This window comes from Helianthus annuus, chromosome 2 (genome assembly GCF_002127325.2).
Source record: "Helianthus annuus cultivar XRQ/B chromosome 2, HanXRQr2.0-SUNRISE, whole genome shotgun sequence".
Taxonomy (NCBI): Eukaryota; Viridiplantae; Streptophyta; class Magnoliopsida; order Asterales; family Asteraceae; genus Helianthus; species Helianthus annuus.
The window spans coordinates 21,802,795-21,824,048 of NC_035434.2; the positions used below are offsets into that span (position 1 = coordinate 21,802,795).

At 39.4% G+C, this 21,254-nt stretch overlaps 1 protein-coding gene across 1 annotated transcript; it reads right to left on the reverse strand.

The window, feature by feature from the left end:
- Window positions 1-245: 245 nt before the first annotated feature.
- On the reverse strand, window positions 246-2,600 carry LOC110912598 (dof zinc finger protein DOF1.7). Its single transcript, XM_022157372.2, has 2 exons — window positions 2,224-2,600; window positions 246-855 (listed from the first exon to the last, which is right to left on the reverse strand). Exons 1-2 carry the CDS (start codon window positions 2,570-2,572, stop codon window positions 371-373), a joined length of 834 nt encoding a protein of 277 aa, XP_022013064.1. The 5' UTR covers window positions 2,573-2,600; the 3' UTR covers window positions 246-370.
- Between the last annotated feature and the right edge of the window lie 18,654 nt (window positions 2,601-21,254).

The window sequence follows — 21,254 nt, forward strand, 5'->3', positions numbered from 1 at the left end:
ATAGGATCCGTTTTGCGATTTTAAACGTTTTGCGATGCGATTTTGAAGGTTGTGCGAAGCAGCTTGTTGCCCGTTTAGTTGCCCTTTGTTTGTAATTTGTTGGTTTGACGGTTTTATAATAAAAATCTTTAAACCTATTTTTATCCTAATAAAGCAATTGAAAAGTCTGTAAGAATTGCATCTACTTAACCAAAATAAAAAGGCCCATTTGAGCTAGGAAACCTTCGAATGTCATCAAAACAACATTCACCCAACAAAACACTAACTAGTATTTTATATAACACTAAAAACATAAAATACAACTCAACGAAATATTTATAATCACTATACTAGTGAGTTTGTTGACCACGATCCATACCCGTTACAATCACTATACTAGTGGATTTGTTGATGGCGATCCATACCCATTAACCAACCCGGCCCACGAAGACCCAAGACCCAGTAGATGATACCCAGACGACCCATTTCTCTCTACACCCGACCCATGAATATCCGAATGACAACCCGTTTGATCTCGCCACTCAAAATCAAATAGCTTTGGCTTCACATCATCTCCATTTAATATTAACTTGTCATAATGTTCATCATAGTACGACATCATTTCTCCAAACGGGCCAGGCCCATGGATGTTGCCCGTATGCACTCCGTACGGGCTGTACCCACCGGTGGGCTTGTATCCACCGGTGGGTATGGGCCCAGTAGTAGACGAAAAATAATCGCCACCGCCTCTCTCCATGAAATCGATAGTGAGATCCTCGAACATAAATTCAGGGTTTTCGGAGAAGTGTACGGGTGATTCGGGTCGCGAAAGTTGGAGACCGATTGAGTTTGGGCTTATGGCATTTCCATCCGACACTGTAACAAGTATACAAATTATACATGTTAATATTCTCCATGCTACAAAATAAATATATACACACACGTGAAGATTAAGATTATGTTGAAGAAAAAATGATAAAATTCGAATTTATTTATCTCTTTACTGTTTTTTCTTTGTTATTTTACATGCCTCTAAAACGTACACATACGGCCAGTTAAACCGGATACCGGACACGGGCTTGGTGCGACAAAGGCCCGTAAAACCCGAATACGGTATGTCTTATGTACACTGGTTTAAACTGTTGAACCAGTGTTTGCATTATTTTAAAATATGATTTTTAAAAAACACAATAGGAAGGTAATATTGACCTTCTAAATTTCTGGTAATTAACATAGGGTCTTCCATTCCGATATTCTATCATTGTTGAAATAGTTACTTAACCTCGTCCAATGTAATACTGTTTATAAGTAATAATGTTGGTCTTAAAATGCTTAATATTTTAAGAGAAAATAGTTGTTTTTTAGATAAAAAATGTTTATAAGTAATAATACTGCTCTTACAATATTTTAAGCATACATTTAAAAACTCATAAAAATGCTTAATATTGTTTATAAGTTTTTTTTTTCAAATTGAACCATAAATTTATATTTTCTTAAATATTAAATTCTAGAACTAAGTATAAAAACTCAAAAGAGACAATTTCACATATTCTCTTCTAAACTTTATATTTTCATAAATCATGTCAGATGAGCATTATACATTATGCATAACTAAAACCTTAGGGGGAGCGGGGCACCTCGGTGACCCCATGCGGGGACCAATTTTGCCGAGTGGGGCGGTGCCACCATCCAGGCAGTGAGCCAAATCGGGGAACAATTTTGGGAAGGAGGCACCGATGAAAGGAAGGAGAGAGGGAAATCGGGAACCAATGAAAAATTTTTTTTTTTTTTTGAATAAAAAAACAATTCCTCTCAAAGGGGTGCACCCCGTACGTTTTTGGACAAGAGGGAAGTTATAGAGGGGAAATGACAGGACAACATTGGGTTAAAAAAAGTTTCCCCTCACCTAATTAGAGGTGCCCCTTCACCCTTATATTTTAAAATATGTTGAAAAAGTACAAGATATATTACAAAGTTCAGACTGCAGATAATAAAAGTTCCTGAGTTTTATTAAAAGAAAAAAAAAATACTCTATATTAAATATATAAAATTTAGACAAAAGATAACTCGAAAAAAAATCACACTAAAAAATTATTTCTAAAACAACCTATTTTTATAAAAAAAAAAAACAAAAAAAAAAAAAAAAAAAAAAAAAAAATTCTTGTACGTTTTTTCTTGTAGATTAATCATTTGTAAACATCTATCTATGAAAACATTTCAAGTATAAAAAAAAACGTTACATACATATTCTCAACTTGTCATAGTGCAAGTTTTGTTGGTGTTGCGGTTGCAGTTCACGGCGGCGGTGGTGGTGGTGGGCGGTGGCGGACTTCTTACTCTTCCGGGATACACCACCTATAGGGATATTACGTAGAGTGCCACCTTTAGTCCAATATCGTCTACAAGCCTTACAAAAATAACGTGGTTGTGATAACGAGTAGTTGTTGTAGTAACAAAACTTTGTGTTGGATGAATCACACCGTGGGCAATGGACCGGGGTCTGGTCATGGTCTTGGTCGTGGTCCGGTAGTGGTTTGAGCCGCTTGGCAGGTGGTGGAACCATGGGTTCGTTGGGTTCGGAGGTTGAAGACATTTGAGGGTTTGAATTGATGGAGTTTGAGTTAAATTGCATGGTGGTTTAATAGACAAAGGAGGTGTGTATAAGAAGGAAGAAAAAGTGCACCCTGGTGGGGTCGGTTGGACCTGCCGTCAATGACACGACCTGGTGCTGGTTAGTGGACCCGTTGGTCCCATCAGTTTGAATTTATTTTGTTTTCTTGGACCAAAAACTATACCCAGTATGAATGAATAAGTTACTTTAGATAAGTTTACATTCTAGAACGAGTTTAGTTTACATCAATGATTTAAAATCCGGTTTTTTAATCATACCAGATTAGGCACAAAAATGGTTTAATCAGTTGAACCGAATTATGTCGGGTGATTCAACCGGGTTGACTAATTAATTGTATAATTTCATAAATTATAACATTAACTCAAAAAATAATCCAAAATTGGATTAAAATGGAAATTTGGAACGAACGATGGGATGATGGAAGTCGGGAACAAGTCACGAATGATGAAGTGATGAAGCAAGTTTTGAATTTTGATCGATGGAGATAAAATATTAAAAGTTGTTAGGTTAAAGCTAAGAGTAAACATGGAGATGGGACGATAAAAAGTAAAATCCTAACAAAAAAACAGACCTGAGACGGTAGCGGTATAACGGTTCAAACCGGTATACCGGATTTTACCGGCGGTACAAAGTCTATGCCGTTTATCTTAATTACCGGTGTGTTTCGGACCAGATTTACATCCGAAAACGGTAATAAGGGTATAACCGGCCGGTATTTACCGGTTTTTAAAACATTGATTTACATGACCAAAATGCATGATTAAGTTACTTTAGTTAAGTCTCATTCTAGGATAAGTTTTGTTGCATGTGTTTGTGTTATAACTTATAAGATGCCGAGGTGAAGGGTAGAGAAAGAAAATAATGGGGACGAACGTCCACGAATGATGTGTGAGACTGTGAGATGGGTAGGGTCGATCTATATGTGTACAAGGGACAAACTCCGGACAAAAGCGACACGACTTTGTTCTTGTAATATTCTCTTACAGGGGCGGAGGTAGTGTTATGTATGGGTAGCATGGGCTACGAGTCTACGACTCAACCCCATATTCATAGTGTAAAAATATCTTTCAACTCTGTCTACGTAGTGTAATTTTTTTCAGTTTTATGCAAAAGATACACCTGATCCCTTAGATGTGCTCTTAGGGCTAAAATTTTAGTCTAGTGAAGAAATTGGGGTCGAGCATAAAACAAACATAGCCCTTATATAATGTCTCACATTGAATTTCTTCTCCTCATTTCTATAATTATACTAAAAATTACTATTTTTTTCTTTTCATTTAAAATTATATTTTTATAGCTTTATCATTATCTTTTCTATCTCCTCTACTTACAACCAATTTTAAAAATATTAAAAATTCATAAGGATGAACAGTTTTTCTCATATATTTACGGATAAACAGTAACACTATTTTTTATTCCACTCACAATCATGCCTTATATTATAGATAACCTCTCACAAATATATAAGAAACCATTATGAATGCTCTAACTTAGTTGTCTAGATAAAAACCTAAAACTCTGTACATATTACATCAAAATAAATAAATAAATAAAATAACTTGTAGAGCCTATCTTTTTAAGTAAAACCAGACTCAACTTATTATTGTTTTTCTCCAATATTACAAAGATTTTCATTTTTCAATTTACTCCAATATTACAAAGATTTTCATTTTTCCACTAAGAAGTATTTATTTATCCTCAAATAACAAGTGTTTATTTAGTCATCAAATATGAGTATTTATTCTTTTCTCATGTAACAAGTTTTTCCTTTTTTTTATATGTCACATGATTGAAGTTGTATGTTATTCTAAGTTGTAATAATTTCAATATAAGTGTTACATAGTATAGCCATAATAAAAGTGATGATATATTTTGACTTTTACAAGCTAAAGAAACTACAACTTAATGCAAATTTAGTCGACATAATTCTATTTCTTCTCGATTTGAGTGTGTCATCTTTGCGTTGAAGTCATATTGATCTTTCATTCTAATTTTATCGGATGTCCTAAAGGGACAATCGACATATTTACAACATTTTGTTTTCCTAAAGTCTATTACACTTACCGACTTACGCACTAAAAGGGTATATAAAGATGAGTAATTTCATTTTCTGTGTGATTAAGCTTGGTTATGACCCTATAAAAAAGTTTAATCATCATATTTGTTGAGATTGCATGGATTTATAAAATAGTAAACAATATGTTGGGTTGCTTTCTCAGACAAAATATTAAACATTATTGTGAGTTCAGTCGAGTCAATTTTATACATGATGTTGCTTCTTATCACAAACTATAGGTTCTTTTTAATAGTAGTGAACTTGTCATTTGGGAATTAACTAATTTTGTATCAAAATGAGATACTATTAATTCATGTTTGGGATTGTATGATATTTTGCTTACTTAATAAAGGTTTTATATATTGTGGATTTAGAAATACTAGACAACCTATGTTTTGGTACCCTGTTTAGAAACCGGTCATGGGGCCAAAAGTATCTTATACACATTCTAAAAAAATATAGTTATTTTGAAAATATAATTTTACACTATATGATATATGTGTCTAAAGTTAATTGTGTAAATATAATTTTACACTAGGAATGAGCAAAAACCAAAACGTTTACTAAAAAAGTAACCGAAATTAACCATGACGGATAAAACGATCGGTTATGGTTATGTGAATCTAATTAACCGACCAATCAGTTATGGTTACGGTTAATGTGTCTTCGTTAACCAATTTAACCGAATCGAACCGAACCTTCTACTCTTATGATTTTCTAGTTTTTACAACGTAAATTATATCTATTTGAATTGGTTGCTAATTTGGAAAAAAAGTGTAGAGTTTGTTTTTAATTTGTCTAGTTTGCTCATAAAAAAATATATACAAAATATTTTTAAGTTTTCGTGAATAATATCTTCATCAGTTGATTAATGGTTACAATCAGGCCCAATGATGCATAAAATCTAAATTATTTAACAAATATCGAGTTTCGAACGCCATAACCAAACTAATTTTAGCTATATGAAAACAAAAAGGTAATAAAAAATATGTCGGATAATTAACCGAAATCGATCCCTAACCAAAGGTTAACCAAACCATGGTTAACCAACCATCGATTTTGGTTATTGTTAGCACTTTTAATTAACTAAACCTACAGTTAACCGACTTTGCACACCCCTAAGTCTATCTATAAAACATGAGAGACATCTAATAAGGAACAAGAACGAAAAAAAAAACCCTAAACCCGAAATATTTAGGACTGGTATTTAAATATGGGATTGATAAAACAATATTACAAGTACGTTCAAGTAGGGATATAATAATAATAAGTGATACCCGATACGATAATACGAAACCATGTACTCAAACTTTTTCACTTATCTTTATTTTCGCTCGACCGTTAACATTTATTACAGTAGATTCATTGACCTATATATTAATAAGCGAACGTAATGAACAGTAAGCGAACGTAATGAACAGTAAAACTGAGGACCATTTAAGGGTTTCTAATAGAAAGAGAGAGGGAGACTGGATAAAAGAGACTCACGGAGGATAGACAAAAGAGATGCTCGCGGCGGCGAAGAGGGAGAGAGCGATGGGACAGAAAAAGAGAAAGATGGTAGACAGAGATGCTCGCCGGCGGAGAGAAGGGAGAGATCAGATGCGGAGACTGCCCGACGGCTTCCCTGCCGGCGACGATTGTATTGTGTCTCGATCTATGGTATCTTCTCCGTCTTGCTTCGCTGTGTGCGCCTCGGTCAACGCGGACGATGGCTATGCTCTGTCGTCTAGATCCGTTGCCGCCTCGGTTTGGTGCCATCCTGTTTGCCATACCGTTTTGCTCATCGAACCCTTTAGTGTTCCGATACGACGGTTGTCGGTGGCGATGGTGGCGGGCTATGGATGGTGACGATGGCTTTACGGTTGGCCTTTTCATCCTTTTATAAAAAATATGCCTTTCCATTATTTATCACGCAATCTGACTTTTTGGTTATTTAAGCCCTAATTTTATTTGGGGCGTCTTCATTTGGTCTCTGTTATTTGTTTGATGCTTTAATCAGTATCTGTTTTGGTCGATGATGATGAGCCAATTTTTCATATCTTTGTGGCTCATTGGAGACGTTTTTGAATTTATTTTCTGCCTCAATTCGTTTATGATATTTAATTGTTTTGAGGTTGTGATGCTGGGCGTTGACTCATCTGACCCGTTATCACAATTGGAAGCTCATGTTGTTCAGTCAACAACAATGTTATAACACCTGTGATGATGTATCTGTGTGGTCTGAGCATCAAATGTTGAACTTATGGGACCATTGGCTTAAATAATTGGTAAACTCATTGTTTTGGTCTGGCAATCATGTTCGCTGCAGCCACAATGAGATAACATTTGTGAGCTTATACCTTGAAAACCGAAGTCCGTGGGTTATGTCATTACCCCATGGTTTGCTAGGCGACAAAAAATTGGTCACTTCTTTGTTTGGCATGGCAATTACCCTATCTATTAATATGAGAAGGATTTGAACGGTGTTTTTTTGGTCGTTGGTTGCTTGATCTATGGTGCATGCTCGGTGTACACGCGTGCGCATTTTTTTTCCCGCGTGTTTACAAAACCTTTGTTGGCTTCCTTTCAAATGATGGGTTTATTTGCAGCCAAAATGAGATATAGTTTCTGAGCTTTTAAATCTGAACCTTTGAACATCACAAAACAATGCTTCACATGCACTTTAATAGCCGATAACCAAATGGCATTTTGCACGTCTTGGATTATGATCATGTAGCTGCAGATAAACTATTTTTTGGAGTGAGGAATTTCATGTTGTGCAAGAAACCGAAACCGGCAGAAGGTGGTTGATGATGATGACGATGGAAAACCGGAGCTGTGGGAGTAACAAGGAAGAGTTTTGGAAGCTGGAGGGCTTGGTTCAACAAGTCAATCAATCTTAAAGTATCATCTCATTGAATGGTACATCAACTGATTTTTATGATTTTTGAATATGAATTTAAGTTGAATGGTACATCAAACTGATTTTTGTAATTTCTTGAGTTTGAATTTGTTTGCTTTTGGGGTATTCTTGATTATTGTTAGAATACATACATGTCTATTAGATTATTGGATTCATGTGTATATTATAATACATGTCTATCAGATTATTAATTGTGCTTGTATTTGGAAGTTTTAATTTTGAGAAATTTGCTTCAAATTGATGGGTTGGATTACTGGTGGCCATTGTGCATTTCGATTCCACTGTTTTGAACTTGTCACATAGCCTACTTTTATTTTGGTAAGGAAGAGAGTAGGTATTCAAGTTTTGGCTCAAAGAAGAGATCATCCTTCTGATGTCGATCATAACAGTATTATGTTGGAGGCCTCATCTTTTAATATGTTGGTTTAGGTGTTTACAAGCAATGTCATGAGTAAATGCAGTGTGTTTCGGGACAGCCGTCTATCATCTATGTTAGTGCTATTGGTGAAGGAACAAGTGATATAGAAAGTTACTTTTTGTAAGCCTTTCAACAACTTGGTCTGAGATAACACTAAGGCTGCCATAATGCATAACTTTGACGCACTAAATCGTCTAAACCCATATCCCTCGCGCAGCGCGCGAGAAGGAATACACCTAGTTATATGAATGAATGAACTTTTTCTTTTAAGATATACTAGGCTAAAAACCCGTGTATTACACGGGTTTCATCCATAAATTACTAAATAGGTATTGATAAGCCGGAAAAATATACAACATATTTTAAAAATAATAATTACATAAATGAAATATTCATAAATAGTTGAAAAAATAAGAATTTTTAACTATTTGACCCCTTAAAGATCAAACATAACTCAAATAGATATGTCTATAAAAAATGGTTGAAGTTGTCACATCTACAATACATATATAAACATACGTAAAGAGCAAAAATAAACCATGATATAAATCGAACTCGGAATAGAAAAAATAATTACTTGAATACTTTCGGCTACAAGAAGGGAAGGGGTACCCTCGGCTATGGGTGCTCGGCTTTGAAGCCGCATGTGAAACACTGCTGCCACCCCCCTCAGGTAGGCGTGCGGCTAGGGAAGCTCGGCTACTCTTTTTCCGAATGTGAAGTGGGGGTTTGTGACCTTTTAAGAGTCGTATGACCGTTACCTCTATTAAAATATTTAATTTATTTATTTTAAACCATTATAAATACCTACATCGCCATTTTTATCTTTACACCCTTCACAAACAATCAAACCTTCTACCGTATTCTCAAATACCCATGTTTATTTAATTTCTCATACGATGATCTCGGTATTTTCCTTCCACCCATCGATTCCAATAACGATATTTTTTCAAACGACAATTGCATTTAATTTTTAGAGATCTCATCGATCAAGTTGAAGAGGAAGACACGACATCATCATCATCTACTAAAAGAGTCGTGAACCATGATTGGGGAAAAAGGTAATGAAGTTCTTATGAATGGTTATTTTGGGAAGGAACCAAAATATAATGATGATATTTTTTGTTACCGCTTTCATATGTCGAAATACTTGTTCATAAAAAATATGATGATGATATTTAGTCGTGAACCATCTGGTCACATGATATGTGGTTTTGGCATGCATATTGTGGTCCAGCCGGTTCATTGACATCAATGTGCTCCATACATTTCCAATATTTCTCAATGAGCAGAATGGAACCGCACCTAAATATCCATTTAATGTCAATGGGCACTTATACAGACGTGGGTACTATCTAACCAAGGGGATCTACCCTACCTGGTCAACGTTTATGAAAACGTTTCCACATCCAACCGATCCGGTTGAAAAGAAGTTCAAGAAATTGCAAGAAAGGGCAAGAAAAGATGTGGAGCGCGCTTTTGGTGTTCTAAAGGGAAAATGAGGCATACTTAGTCGACCCATGCGGACCATGAATGTAGAGAAGATTAGGAGAACGATGCATGCGTGTATGATATTACACAACATGGTTCTTAAGGACGACAGGCATACATTCTCACCGGTCCACATAAGGGATCCTTTAGTTCAACCCGTTTTGGACAATGATGCCCTTGGTGAGATTATGGAACCACATACGCATTTCCGACTTCGCATGATCTTGTGGCACATATTTCAATTCAAGATCTATCGTATCTTGAAGATTTAGATGAAGAATAGTTTATTTTTATTTGAGTAAACTGCCATTTTGGTCCCTGAGGTTTGGTCACTTTTGCCACTTTAGTCCAAAACTCAAACTTTTTGCATCTAAGTCCCTGTGGTTTCAGTTTTATTGCCATTTTGGTCCAAAAATGAAATCAGGTCATATTTGTCTTATAAAATCCTGTTATTTTGTCATTTTCCGCAGGGGCAAAATGATCATTTCTTTTTTATAAATAAATACCATATTTTATAAGACAAATATGACCTGATTTGCCCCTGAGGAAAATGACAAAATTGCAGGATTTTATAAGACAAGTATGACCTGATTTCATTTTTGGACCAAAATGGCAATAAAACTGAAACCACAGGGACCCAGATGCAAAAGGTTTGAGTTTTGGACTAAAGTGGCAAAAGTGACCAAACCTCAGGGACCAAAATGGCAGTTTACTCTTTTTATTTTGTATTATGTTCTATAATTTATTTTTTTAGTTGGACTTTTTTAATTTGTAATCTATTTTATTTATCTGAATTTGATTTATGTTTATTTGGTATATAATTGTTTAATATACTTAATGTTAAAAAAATTGAGGATACTTTAGGGTATGTTTCGCCAGTGTTTGTGGTTTTAAGATACTATGTGTCACACCCCCAAAATCCACATGCGGAACACCACCGCTTGGAGCCGTGACTGACCAGGATCCAGCCACCAATTATACTGAGCAATTTAATTAATAACATAAGTAATTCTCACCAACCACAAGGTTGGCAAATATCAGAATCAAAGTTCAAAAGTATTTAAGGTTAAGTAATAGTTCAGATAAGTAGCGGAAGCATAGACAAAATAGTTTAGAACAAGATTCTTAGTTCAAGTTTGTTTAGAACCCAACACACGGGTTAGACGACCACTACACATCCGCAAGCTGCAAGCTCCTGAGTCACTGGGTACCTGCAAAGCATGCAGTAAGGTGTCAACATAAAGTTGAGCGAGTTCACTAGTTGTCCAGTTTTTAGTTTTCGAAAAACATAAGTTGTTTAGATAAAGCATTTATAATCACGTTGTGGGGAGCTACCCCACCTGTAAGCTCACTAAACTGTGGATACCGAAACTGTTGACGGAAAGTTGTTGTGCCCCGAGTCAATGTCTATCGTCATTGACCAAGATGCAAGGTCTACTAGTTCACGCCCGATATCCCCCGGTCACGGTGTGAGGTTGTCAAACCTAATAGCGCTATCAACTAATAACCCGTTCGCCCCCGGCGATTAATCGGTACTGTAAGCAGGGACTTAAGGTGATAGAGTTTTGTTTAGCTTGGCTAGTTGTGATTTATAAATAATATCCAAACGTATCTCCCCCGGAGATAGTAAATACCCATTCGGATTTCCCCCGGAAATAATAGTTCAAAAGTATTTTTCCCAAAGTTGGCAGTTTGTCCGTGTCCCTCCTTGGGACGCATGCTTTTAGTGTGTGAACTCACCTTGGGTTGCTCGGCAGATTAGGTTACTTGTCAAACACGCTGGTCACCACGTCCGGTTGTGAAAAGGCACCGAATCAAGGAGAAACCGAGAAAGTAAAGTGTCCGAATGATGATGATGAGCTTGACCGAGTTTCTTGACCGAGATTTCTTGTTGATGCCGGTTAGATCCGAGCTTGAACCGAGAATTTGGGAGAGAAGGTGGTGTTGTTGAGGGTTTTTAGTGAGAGAGAAAAGGAGTGTGTGTTTATGTAAAAAATGATGGAAATGGGGAAGGTTTTGGGGGTTTTATACTTGGTTTCGAGTAGGCTAAGGGGGTTTCGGCCCAACCGGTTACGGCCCACTCGAGACTGAGTGGCCCACTCGAGTCATGGTCTCGACTCACTAGCACAAACACACACACACACACACATATATATATATATATATATATATACATACATACAACACGTAGCATGTAAGAAGGTCACATTTTCGTTTAATAATGTATATACAAAATGATATTACAAGATGTTTGTTCGGGAAAACCTAGAGTGTCACATTATCCCCAAGTTTTAAGAACTTTCGTCCCGAAAGTTAAAGCAGCCACTGCCAAGCTAGTGCGTGTAAGAGTGTTTCAACGGGGTGTCACATCATCCCCCCGTTAGTTTGGAATTTCGTCCCGAAATTCGGTTGTAGCTTTAGTGCTGGGGGTTTCGTTTGGGAACAACTGGGGATACTTGCACTTCATCTGGTCTTCTCGCTCCCAGGTAAACTCCGGGCCACGTCGCGAGTTCCAACGAACTCGCACGAGAGGTATTTGGCTACGTTTGAGGGTTTTTGATCTCTCGATCCGTGATCTCAATCGGTTCCTCAGTAAAGTGTAGCTGTTCGTCAATAGTGAGTTCCTTGAACGGAATTATGAGTGTTTCATCTGACAGACACTTCTTCATATTAGACACGTGGAAAACGTTGTGTACTGCACCCAGCTCTTCAGGCAGGTTCAATCTATAAGCAACCTTACCGATTCTCTCGGTAATTTCGAATGGTCCGACATATCGTGGATTAAGCTTGCCCCGTTTACCAAAGCGAACCACACCCTTCCAGGGTGAGACTTTGAGTAGAACCCGGTCACCGACCTGGAATTCTAGTGGTTTCCTACGCTTGTCCGCGTAACTTTTCTGACGGTCACGAGCTGCCGCCATGCGTTGTCTGATCTGGGCGATCTTTTCCGTTGTGTCTACTACCAGTTCCGGGCCTGTGATTTGACTGTCACCGACTTCCGCCCAGCAAAGAGGTGATCGGCATTTACGACCGTACAATGCCTCGAAGGGTGCTGCCTGAATGCTGGTGTGGTAGCTGTTATTATAGGAGAACTCCACTAGCGGTAGATGCTTCTCCCAATTCTTGCCAAAATCGATCACACATGCTCTAAGCATGTCTTCCAGGGTTTGGATGGTGCGTTCAGACTACCCAACCGTTTGTGGGTGATAAGCGGTGCTCATGTCCAAACGTGAGCCAAAGGATTTGTGCATAGCTTGCCACAACTCCGAAGTGAAACGAGCGTCTCGGTCGGAAATAATGGAGGTTGGCACCCCGTGTCTCGAGACTATTTCCTTTAAGTAGACTTCTGCCAAGGTAGAAAACTTGTCTGTTTCCTTAATGGCCAGAAAGTGTGCAGACTTGGTCAATCGATCTACTATCACCCAAATAGTGTCATTCCCGCGTTGGGATCTAGGTAGCCCCGTAACAAAATCCATGGAAATTTGTTCCCATTTCCACTTCGGGATTTCTGGTTGCTGGAGTAGGCCTGCTAGTTTCTGATACTCAGTCTTGACTCTTGCGCAGGTCAAACATTTGCTAACGTATGCTGCTATGTGGGCTTTCATGCCAGGCCACCAGTACGTGGTCCTTAAGTCGTGGTACATCTTATCCGAACCAGGATGTACTGAATAACGGGACTTATGGGCTTCGTCCATCACAAGCTCACGTAGATCTCCGTAGAGTGGGACCCAAATGCGCCCTGCCACATAGTAAGCGCCATCTTCTTTTTGTTCTAATCGTTGTCTCGATCCTCGCAGGGACTCAGCCCTGATGTTTTCCGGTTTCAGAGCTTCGACCTGAGCATTTCGAATCTGAGTGGGGAGGTTAGACTGGATGGTAAGTTGTAGTGCTCGCACGCGCTTGGGCGTAATGTCTTTTCGGCTGAGGGCGTTTGCCACAACATTGGCCTTGCCCGGATGGTACTTGATTGCGCATTCATAGTCATTTAAGAGTTCGACCCATCGACGCTGTCGCATGTTTAATTCCTTCTGCTTGAAGATGTGCTCGAGACTCCTGTGATCGGTGTAAATAGTGCACTTGGTACCGTACAGATAATGTCTCCATATCTTAAGCGCAAAAACCACTGCTCCTAGTTCCAAGTCGTGTATAGTGTAGTTCCTTTCGTGAGTCTTAAGTTGTCGAGAGGCGTAGGCAATAACTTTCTCGTGTTGCATTAACACGCAACCGAGCCCGTGAATAGATGCACCGCAGTAAACCACAAAATCGTCGATACCTTCAGGTAACGAGAGAATAGGAGCACTACAGAGGTTATCCTTTAGCTTCTGAAATGCGGATTCCTGAGCTCCATTCCACTTGTAAGCAATACCCTTCTGAGTGAGAGCCGTGAGAGGCTGAGCGATCTTTGAGAACCCCTTGATAAATCTACGGTAGTATCCTGCCAATCCCAAGAATTGGCGAACTTCGGTAGGGGTTTTGGGCGTAGGCCAATTCTTTATAGAGTCGATCTTAGCTGGGTCGACGTGAATCCCGTCCTTATTGACCACGTGCCCAAGGAAATGGACTTCTCGAAGCCAGAAGTCGCATTTCGAGAACTTGGCGTACAGTTGCTCATTGCGAAGGAGTTCGAGGATAAGACGTAGGTGTTGTTCATGCTCTTCCTGACCTTTCGAGTAGATTAGGATGTCGTCGATAAACACAATCACGAATTTGTCGAGGTAAGGCTTGCACACTCGGTTCATGAGATCCATAAAAACCGCAGGCGCGTTAGTCATTCCAAAGGGCATGACAAGGAATTCGTAATGAGCATAACGAGTTCTGAATGCAGTTTTGGAGATGTCTTCATTACGGACTCTTAGCTGATGATAGCCCGATCGTAGATCGATCTTAGAGTAGTAGCTCGATCCCTGCAACTGATCGAATAGATCGTCGATTCGCGGGAGAGGGTAGCGGTTCTTGATGGTAACCTTGTTCAGCTCACGATAGTCGATGCACATTCGGAACGTGCCATCCTTCTTCTTAACAAAGAGTACCGGTGCTCCCCAGGGTGATGAACTAGGGCGGATAAATCCTTTATCCAATAGTTCCTGTAGTTGTGTAGAGAGTTCCTTTAGTTATGCGGGGGCTAGTCGATAAGGCGCACGAGCTATGGGCGCTGCTCCAGGAGCTAGCTCGATTTGGAGTTCAACCTGACGGTGGGGAGGGAGTCCAGGTAGTTCTTCAGGAAATACCTCGGGGTAGTCACGTACTACTGGAAAATCTTCAATCCTCTTTTCCTTTTCCTGCGTGTTGGTGACAAGTGCTAAGATACCGGTGTGCCCCTTTCGTAAACACTTCTGGGCCTTCAAGAATGAGATAATGCCTGAGACTTCTCCGCCTTTGTCACCTTGTACAATGAGGGGTTTGCCAGAACGGCGGGGAATGCGAACCATTTTCTCTTGACAGAGGATTTCCGCGCGATGTTTGGATAACCAATCCATACCGATAACGACGTCGAAGCTTCCAAGAGTAATAGGGAAAAGATCGATGCTATAGGTCTGACCAGACAGTACTAGTTTGCAGCCTTTGATAACATGTGAGGCCTCGATGTTTCTACCATTAGCTAGCTCGACGATATGATTAGAGCTTAGTAACGAAGGCGGGTGCTTAAGCTTCTTACTAATACGTAGGGACACATAACTAGCATCGGCTCCAGAATCAAATAATACAGAAACATAACGATCATCGAGTAGGAACTTACCCGCCACGACGTTGGGGTCATTCCTCGCTTCTCCAGCTCCAATCACAAAAGCCCTTCCCCTTGCACCATTCCCAGCATTGTTGTTTTGATCGTTGTTTCCAGCTCCCTGATTGTTGTTGCGGTTCTGGTTCAGTTCAGGGCAATTCTTCTTAAAGTGCCCCTCAGCTCCACACTGGAAACAACACTTGACGTTCCCATGATGCTGCTGCTGCTGGTTCTGCCCCGCGGGACGTGGGCTCCTACAGTCCTTGGCCTCATGCCCCATCTTGTTACATCGCTGACACTGACTTTTCCCACAAGGCCCGCTGTGGTGTCGATTGCACTTGTTGCATTTGGGTGGTTCCCGCGATAGCCACCCTGTTGTTGAGTGCCCTTGTTGTTTTCAGTTTTCCTTTGCTGTGCTGGGGCCTGAGTGGGGTTAGCATCCTTGCTTTGATTTCCTTCCCACTTACGCTTGTTGTCATTAGAAGTTCCGGCAGTAGCACTGATCCTTTTGGGCAGCTTGCCCTCTTCTACGGCCTGATCAGTGAGTTTGTGAGCAAGACGGACGACCGGCTGAATGGTATTGAGGTTGGCTGCAGTCACATGGCTTCGGATTTCTGGAGCCAAACCCTTGATGTACAATTCGATTCTTCGATACATAGGTCGAGACATGTCTGGGCAAAGAGCAGCATAGTCGTTGGACAGTTTGGTGTAGGTCTCAATCTCTGACCCAACCATCTTAAGCGCAAAGTACTCGTTCTCGAGTTTGTGGATGTCATCCCGGTGACAGTACTCCTCTTTAACGATGTCCTTGAAATCATCCCACGCAGTAGCATTAGCAGTTTCCAATCCAAACATCTGAATTTGCGCCTTCCACCAGGAAAGCGCGTTTCCTTCAAGCGTACCAGTAGCAAACTTCACCCAATTCGCAGGGGGACACTCACAGACAGCAAAGACAGCTTCAACTTTCTCAATCCAGTGCAGAAGACCTATGGCACCCTCAGTGCCATTGAAAGGGAGAGGCTTGCAATCCATGAAAGTTTTGAAAGTACACACGTGTGGTTGCGCAGGTGCATGCTGACCTGTTTGTGAGAAGCGAAGCGTATAGGTTTAGGGATAAAAGACGACGCGGCGGTAGGATCTAAGCATCCTAGGATAACGAGTTTAACTCCAGGGTGAGCTGCGAAAGCTGCAGCCACCGTGTTAAGCAGGTTAGTGAATTGAGCCTGAGTCATGTTAATGTTTCCTCTTCCACGTCCACTCATTGTCTTCATAAACAGAAAACATAGTATGAGTGTGGTGTCGTAATGTAGCGAGAATGTGATAGGAGAGAGAGGTGTATTTATCTAACTAGGCACACTAGTACGTATAGCAAAACAGAAAACATAAAGTAAGCAAGCAAGTAGACACTAGTCCGAGCTATGAGGTCTATGTGTTGAGCCTTGCACTTGGAGTGTAGTGTCGTCACGAGTCACGGGTTATAGTCTGGTTTTTCTCAAAAAGATTTTTCCCCTTTTTAAAACCAAGTTCACTATAACCAATGGCTCTGATACCAATCTGTCACACCCCCAAAATCCACATGCGGAACACCACCGCTTGGAGGCGTGACTGACCAGGATCCAGCCACCAATTATACTGAGCAATTTAATTAATAACATAAGTAATTCTCACCAACCACAAGGTTGGCAAATATCATAATCAAAGTTCAAAAGTATTTAAGGTTAAGTAATAGTTCAGATAAGTAGCGAAAGCATAGACAAAATAGTTTAGAACAAGATTCTTAGTTCAAGTTTGTTTAGAACCCAACACACGGGTTAGACGACCACTACACATCCGCAAGCTGCAAGCTCCTGAGTCACTGGGTACCTGCAAAGCATGCAGTAAGGTGTCAACATAAAGTTGAGCGAGTTCACTAGTTGTCCAGTTTTTAGTTTTCGAAAAACATAAGTTGTTTAGATAAAGAATTTATAATCACGTTGTGGGGAGCTACCCCACCTGTAAGCTCACAAAACTGTGGATACCGAAACTGTTGACGGAAAGTTGTTGTGCCCCGAGTCAATGTCTATCGTCATTGACCAAGATGCAAGGTCTACTAGTTCACGCCCGATCTCCCCCGGTCACGGTGTGAGGTTGTCAAACCTAATAGCGCTATCAACTAATAACCCGTTCGCCCCCGGCGATTAATCGGTACTGTAAGCAGGGACTTAAGGTGATAGAGTTTTGTTTAGCTTGGCTAGTTGTGATTTATAAATAATATCCAAACGTATCTCCCCCGGAGATAGTAAATACCCATTCGGATTTCCCCCGGAAATAATAGTTCAAAAGTATTTTTCCCAAAGTTGGCAGTTTGTCCGTGTCCCTCATTGGGACGCATGCTTTTAGTGTGTGAACTCACCTTGGGTTGCTCGGCAGATTAGGTTACTTGTCAAACACGCTGGTCACCACGTCCGATTGTGAAAAGGCACCGAATCAAGGAGAAACCGAGAAAGTAAAGTGTCCGAATGAGGATGATGAGCTTGACCGAGTTTCTTGACCGAGATTTCTTGTTGATGCCGGTTAGATCCGAGCTTGAACCGAGAATTTGGGAGAGAAGGTGGTGTTGTTGAGGGTTTTTAGTGAGAGAGAAAAGGAGTGTGTGTTTGTGTAAAAAATGATGGAAATGGGGAAGGTTTTGGGGGTTTTATACTTAGTTTCGAGTAGGCTAAGGGGGTTTCGGCCCAACCGGTTACGGCCCACTCGAGACCGAGTGGCCCACTCGAGTCATGGTCTCGACTCACTAGCACAAACACACACACACACACACACATATATATATATATATATACATACAACACGTAGCATGTAAGAAGGTCACATTTTCGTTTAATAATGTATATACAAAATGATATTACAAGATGTTTGTTCGGGAAAACCTAGAGTGGTTAATTTGGTGTGACTTCTTAATACCATAGCTTAATCATAACAAAGCTATATGAATTAGAAACATGCAAGAATCATCCATTAAGTTTTAAAAACCAAATACAGTACCATTGTTTTAACGGAAAACACCCTGACAACTATAACATTGTTCAACAAACATTACAACTTAAACATAACATAAACACAATTTAAGGACTGTGACTTGTCCAGGAAAGAGTCACATTCCCTAAACCCCGGATGACCTTGGAAAACTAGTGCAGCGGGAAAACGTGCCATACCGTGCCACATCTTTAATTCCCTGAAATACATGTAAGTTGAAAAATCAACAATAATGTTGAGCGAGTTCATGTGTAAGTGAGTAAATAAACCTTTGTATTTATCAAAACCCTGGTATGTAGCAAATAAAGAAAAAGAAATCACCAATGGTTTGCAAGTCCATTGATATGTGTGAAGTGCAAGTAGGAAGACTCAACCCTTGCGATTTTGCGTCGGGGCACAAAGTCACCCCGAGGTCCGTTATGCTGGACCTGGGGTTGGGCTCGCTACACCCAGATAGATCTACTGCTTACGTCCCTCGGTCCTACAATGAGGATTAATGGCCTCCAGTTCACGCCTACCCACTCACATGATCTAAGTAGTAACCCTCCTTACGCTAATCATACCATGTAAAAAGTACTCATAATCATAGTAACATGTATTTCACCCCCGCAGTTTAGAAAACTGAAAACAGTTAAGAGAAAAGGGGGACATGAACTCACAGTCGGTGCGTCTCTACCAAGTACTCCAAATCAGTCAGCTGTACAACGACCTACATGTGCTAAATCTATTAGACGGACGGCCGTGCCTCAGCTTTATAGTTTAAGTTTTTGGGAAATAGTTAGACAACTATTTCGTGTTCACATTTTGCATGTACTTGGTAGTTAATCTCCTTCCCAAGGATGGGGGATTTAATACATGTGCGTTCGAATTACACCATTAAGTCTCACTTAATATATTCATTTCCAATTCCAAAATATAATTATTTTTCTCAAAAATATTATATTTTCATTTCACATAATATTTCCCCAAAATAATACATTGATAAAATATACGTTCATAATTATTTCCGTATAATGCGTAAGTTACGTTTTAGCAATCGTGTGGTAATAATAATTACCGGTGTAACTTATATGTTTATCGTGAAAGCGTTTGTAATATTTTGGATTCGTCAACGTTCGTAAATATTATTTTTACTCTAAAAATAATATTTGTGTATTTTCACAAAATAATCATAAACAGGGTTGTGAAAATATATTTACTAAATATATATTTATCACGTTTAGTTTTGTGAAAATCCCACCTCCGAATATTTGTAAATAAATTCGTGGCGAAATATATTTTTAATAACATGTCAAAAATAATTCTAACACTTGTAAATAATTCTAAGTGTTAGGTTTTAGAAAAATTTCGCCAGAGTTTCCCCTGTAACTGGAGGTGGCCACGCTTTCAAGCGTATCATTTTCTTTTACAAAATCATTTCAACAACTTCTTTATTCAATCAACAATTTCCGACACATCAACTAATCGACAAGTATGTAAATCGCATAAATCACATGAACTTGTAGTTTTTCCGAAACTATAGTGTAAATCCCATTATATTTTGTGGATTTTTATATAAAGTAGCTTAATCTCGTAAAAACCTCGTTTTTAGAGTAAACCCATCTTTACAACTCCCCGTCATCTTTCACAAAGATTGTTATTTTGTCGAAACTTTTCATTTCACAAGTGTTTTATACACTTGTGGTTTATAAAAATCATACTTGTTAGTGTGATATCCGTCTTTTAGAAAACATGATTTTCTCGACACTTGGTCCTTTGAAAATACCACTTGCAGATACGTAGATCCGCTAGTTTTAAACACTATTTTACAAGTAAAAATACTTTTACACAAGTTCATGTTTCTCGTGTGGTAGAGTTTCACCTTTTAACCCTTGTACCATTCAAAACAAGCTTATGTCAAGATCCATGATCTTAACCAAACCGGGTTAAATGGTGATCCGAGCTACCACAACATAGATCGGGCCTAAATAATCACAACTTTCAAGTACTACAACTTTTACACCACTTATGTGCTTTTAACCATCAATATTCATGTTTTTAGTAGACTTTAATGCTTCAAAATGTAAGTTTCCGCGTTTTAACCGTTACATATCGTATTAACCACCTTAGATTAGTTCGAGGATGACTTTTAAGTGTTATACCTCTAGCTCGAGGCTAGGGAAGAATCTATGCGAAGAAGAGGTGGATAAAAGCAAGATAGAGAGGTCCTTCGTCTTCCGTTTGCTCCAAGACTCCTCGTATGCGACCTTTAACACTTGTGTATGATTGGAATGGAAAGATCAAGAGCCGAAAATGGGTGTAGAGGGGAGGGGTGTTTCGGCCGAGAGTATGGAGGCAAGAGAGAGAGTTGGTTGTGATGAATTGTGTGTTATGATCTCTTGTGTTTCAGCTCCATACTTATAGACAATGTTAAGGTGATTAACCCATGGACCAAGTGTCTAGTAGATACTAGACATGCTTAATATAATAATCAACAAATAGGACAAGTGTGTCCCCCTAGTTTGGGCCGATTACAATAGGGGGGGGTACTAGTTTGATCTCAACTAGATTAGTTAAGTTATAGTTAGGTTAAACCAAGTTAGTTTAGAGATTAACTCGGTTAGTGGTGTGATGTGCTCTAATGCGGGTGTTAGGGTATTCAGGGACCCTAACTGGCTCAGAAAAAGACCAATATTGTTAATGTCAATATTTTTATGTTCCGGGTATAGTCCGGTTGTTTGGTTGGATAGTAATCCGTTAAAGCGCTTAACAAAGCTTTTAAGTGTCGTAAATACCATTTTTAGTGACACAACTTATTCCCCAAAGTGTCAGGAATATTTTCCTCATGTTTTGGCACTTTATTAGCCAGCTAGAAGCTGAATGGTAAATTAAAGTGCTGTGTTTTGTGCTCAGTGTATGTTTTAGGCACATCCAGTCATCGTAACTTATTCCTAGAGACGCAGTTCTACAACCCTTGTATCCCTACACTCACTATGGGTGTAGTAAAATATTTCTGGCTCATACAGGCCTTAGAGGCAGTGTCTGCCTGATGCTGGC